Source organism: Triticum aestivum, chromosome 2B (assembly GCF_018294505.1).
Source record: "Triticum aestivum cultivar Chinese Spring chromosome 2B, IWGSC CS RefSeq v2.1, whole genome shotgun sequence".
NCBI lineage: Eukaryota > Viridiplantae > Streptophyta > Magnoliopsida > Poales > Poaceae > Triticum > Triticum aestivum.
Window position 1 is genome coordinate 115,514,619 of NC_057798.1, and position 2,992 is coordinate 115,517,610.

At 49.1% G+C, this 2,992-nt stretch overlaps 1 protein-coding gene across 1 annotated transcript; it reads left to right on the forward strand.

Annotated features, from left to right (window-relative positions):
• The first annotated feature begins 692 nt into the window (after positions 1–692).
• On the forward strand, positions 693–2,512 carry LOC123040730 (UPF0481 protein At3g47200). The gene is made up of 2 exons (XM_044463498.1): positions 693–1,340; positions 1,666–2,512. Exons 1-2 carry the CDS (start codon positions 714–716, stop codon positions 2,374–2,376), a joined length of 1,338 nt encoding a protein of 445 aa, XP_044319433.1. The 5' UTR covers positions 693–713; the 3' UTR covers positions 2,377–2,512.
• Positions 2,513–2,992: the final 480 nt, after the last annotated feature.

Genomic DNA, 2,992 nt, shown 5'->3' on the forward strand with positions numbered 1-2,992 from the left:
CGCGCTGCCCGAAGCGTGCAACCCCCCGCACGCGTGGCCGCGCCGAGCCAGGCTCGTGAGAAACTGCCGATTCTGCAGTTTCCGCTGGGCCAGGCTCCGGCCTGCTTTAAGTTTCGTGCAGGCCACAACCCGCATGCAGCCCAGGCAACCAAACAGTCTGGGCACATCCCGCATGGGCCTGGTTGGGCTACATGCGGGCAATCAAATGCGGCCTTTACGGATCGATGATCATGGTTTCACCTGCTACCCCTTCTGCCAAAAAAAAAAAGAAAATGTTGTTTTTTCCTCTATGCACCATGACCTAGCTAGTTTTACCTGCTGCACTGCTGCTAAGCTCCCCGGCGTGCGACGGAGGCAACGGATGCGTAAAGCGCTACAGGGGTGCACCAACGACGCACGCTTCCCCGCGTGACCGCGCCGGCCGGCCGGGTCTTATCCTTATCTTTGCCTTCCATCGACGAAAGGTTTCCTCAGACCAGTGGTCTACTGTATGCAAAGAGAGGAGTATCTAGCTTCCTTTGGTAGCTTTGATAGACACCATTATCACATATTCGGGCTGCTCCATGAAGTGTCATTTCATATCTTTGGTAATCGTTACGCCGTTGCCGCCGATCCGCAGACGGCGATCCTGGCTTCCCCAACCCTCTATATAGAGCTTAACCCTCAAGCTGATATTAGGGTGAGCTAAAGAAGTCTAATACGTACGCAGTATAATGGACAAGTACAAGGGAAGGGTAGATGAGGCGCCGTCGATCGGCTCCAGCAGCTGGGTGGTGGAGATGGAGGCGACGATCCGCGACATCGACCCGGAGGTGGAGATGGCGCGGTGGAAGCGCCACTCCATCTACCAGGTGCCGGAGCGGATCAAGAACCTGCACAACAGCAAGGCGTACCGGCCGGAGCTGGTGTCGCTGGGGCCCTTCCACCACGGCGAGCCCGACCTGCTCCCCATGGAGGAGCACAAGCGCCGGGCGGTGGTGCACCTGGTCAAGCGCTCCGGGAGGCCGCTGCGGGACTTCGTCGCGGCCGTGGCGGAGGTGACGCAGCAGCTGCAGGAGGCGTACAAGGACCTCGCCGGCCAGTGGCGCGGCGCGGAGAACAGGCAGCGGTTCGTGGAGCTCATGGTCACCGACGGCTGCTTTCTGGTGGAGGCCATGAGGATGGACGCGCTGGGTGGCAAGGTGGACGATGATTACGCGCCCAACGACCCCGTCTTTAGCCAGTATGGCTATCTTTACATGTGGCGGTATATCCAGTCTGACATGGTCATCATGGAGAACCAGCTGCCTCTGCTTCTTCTCCACAGGCTACTAGTCGTTCTGGATCATGACAGATATCAGGTATACTACTCAATTACTTGTTCATCCATTAGTCATCTGTTCTTCACCTTTTCATATTCTTTAATTGACTTCATGTGCAAAGAAATACCATCCTGTCAAAATTAGGTCGTGCAAACTGCAATATAGTACTAAAAATTAAAAAGGTGCATATATAGGAGCATTTTTTAAATTAGTTGAGCCGTTTTTTTAATAAAATGCAACTATGCAAGCTCCACACAGTACGTTGTCATACCTACAAGGAAGATCAACAATGCAGAATGAAAATTTGAAAATATTAATAGTGCAAAATCCCCGTGAGCTCTAACTATCTATATATACATGTCAGGACGCCCGAGAGATCACCAAGTTGGTTCTTGATTCCCTGTGTCCGTGGCGTCGACACGTGGTTGAAACTAACCCAGTGGGGCTACACCCCCTCGACATCTTACACCAAAGTCTTACCCATGATGACCACCAAGACCGGAAAGGTTCGAAGGCGTATGTCATGCCCTCCGCAATTGAGATCTACGAAGCAGGAATAAATTTCAAGGTGAGCGAGACTGACAGCCTCCTCGACGTGCACTTCGAACAAGGAGTGCTAAGCATCCCGGCAGTTAGGGTCGACGAATGCACCGAGAAGAGGTTCCTTAATCTGATGGCATTCGAACGGCTCCACCCTGCTGCTGGCAATGCTGTGACGGCCTACGTGATCTTCATGGACAACATGATTAGCTCGGCCAAGGATGTAGCCCTGCTCAGATGTACGAATATTATCGAGAGTGGGTTGGGCAGCGATGAAGAGGTAGCTAAACTCCTCAACAACACGCTAAACAAGGGAGGAGTGATGAGCCCATCTAGCAGGCTCCATGATGTGCAGAGGCAGGTGAATGCCCACTGCATGAAGAGCTGGAATAGGTGGCGAGCTAACTTCATACAAACCTACTTGAGAAATCCTTGGGTGTTCATTTCCCTCGTCGCCACTGTTATTCTATTAGTTGCTACACTCTTGCAGACCGTCTATACGGTTGCACCTTTCTATAAGTACATGTCAACCTAGTAGCAAATTTTTACTCCGTCGGTTCCAAAACAGCCATCATATTAGGTTTTGTTAGGAAAAACATTTGACCAACAATTACTCTATTAATATGTACTTCATGTGACATAAAATTGATGTCATTAGATTTGTTTTAAAAGCACCTTTTGTTGTTTGTGATTTGTGACACGAAAGTTGTTTAATTGTTGGTGAAATTCTTTCCTAACAAAACCTAATACAGCTGGTATTTTGAAACGAAGGGAAATGACCCGTGGGTGTCCTACTATGAGCACCTAAATATACTTTTTATGATCTATGTGTTTACATCATATGTAAGTTGCCTTCAATGTGGAAACCTATCCACAACTAAATTGGCAACAAATTCAAAAGCCTTGAGAAAAATGCTCTTGTTAACTCGTTGGGAGGAAATTTAAGAGTTTTGCAACGACTACAAGGCTTATCCATCTAATACTCCCATGGTTTCATAGGGAAAGATCCACTTGTATCATGAGAAGATGACAAAAAAAATACTGTGACCCGAGTTTCCGTATCAGTGCCATTAGAACTACCAAAGGAAATTGGATGGGAGCCAAGAATATCATTGGATATTTCCTAGGCACCAAATATATTCTCATGATGT

Excerpts from the sequence above, each read along its gene's own strand:
- LOC123040730 (XM_044463498.1), top strand. The coding sequence starts at position 714 with ATGGACAAGTACAAGGGAAGGGTAGATGAGGCGCCGTCGATCGGCTCC. Across the intron at positions 1,341-1,665 it reads TGGATCATGACAGATATCAG|GACGCCCGAGAGATCACCAA; the intron begins GTATACTACTCA and ends TATACATGTCAG.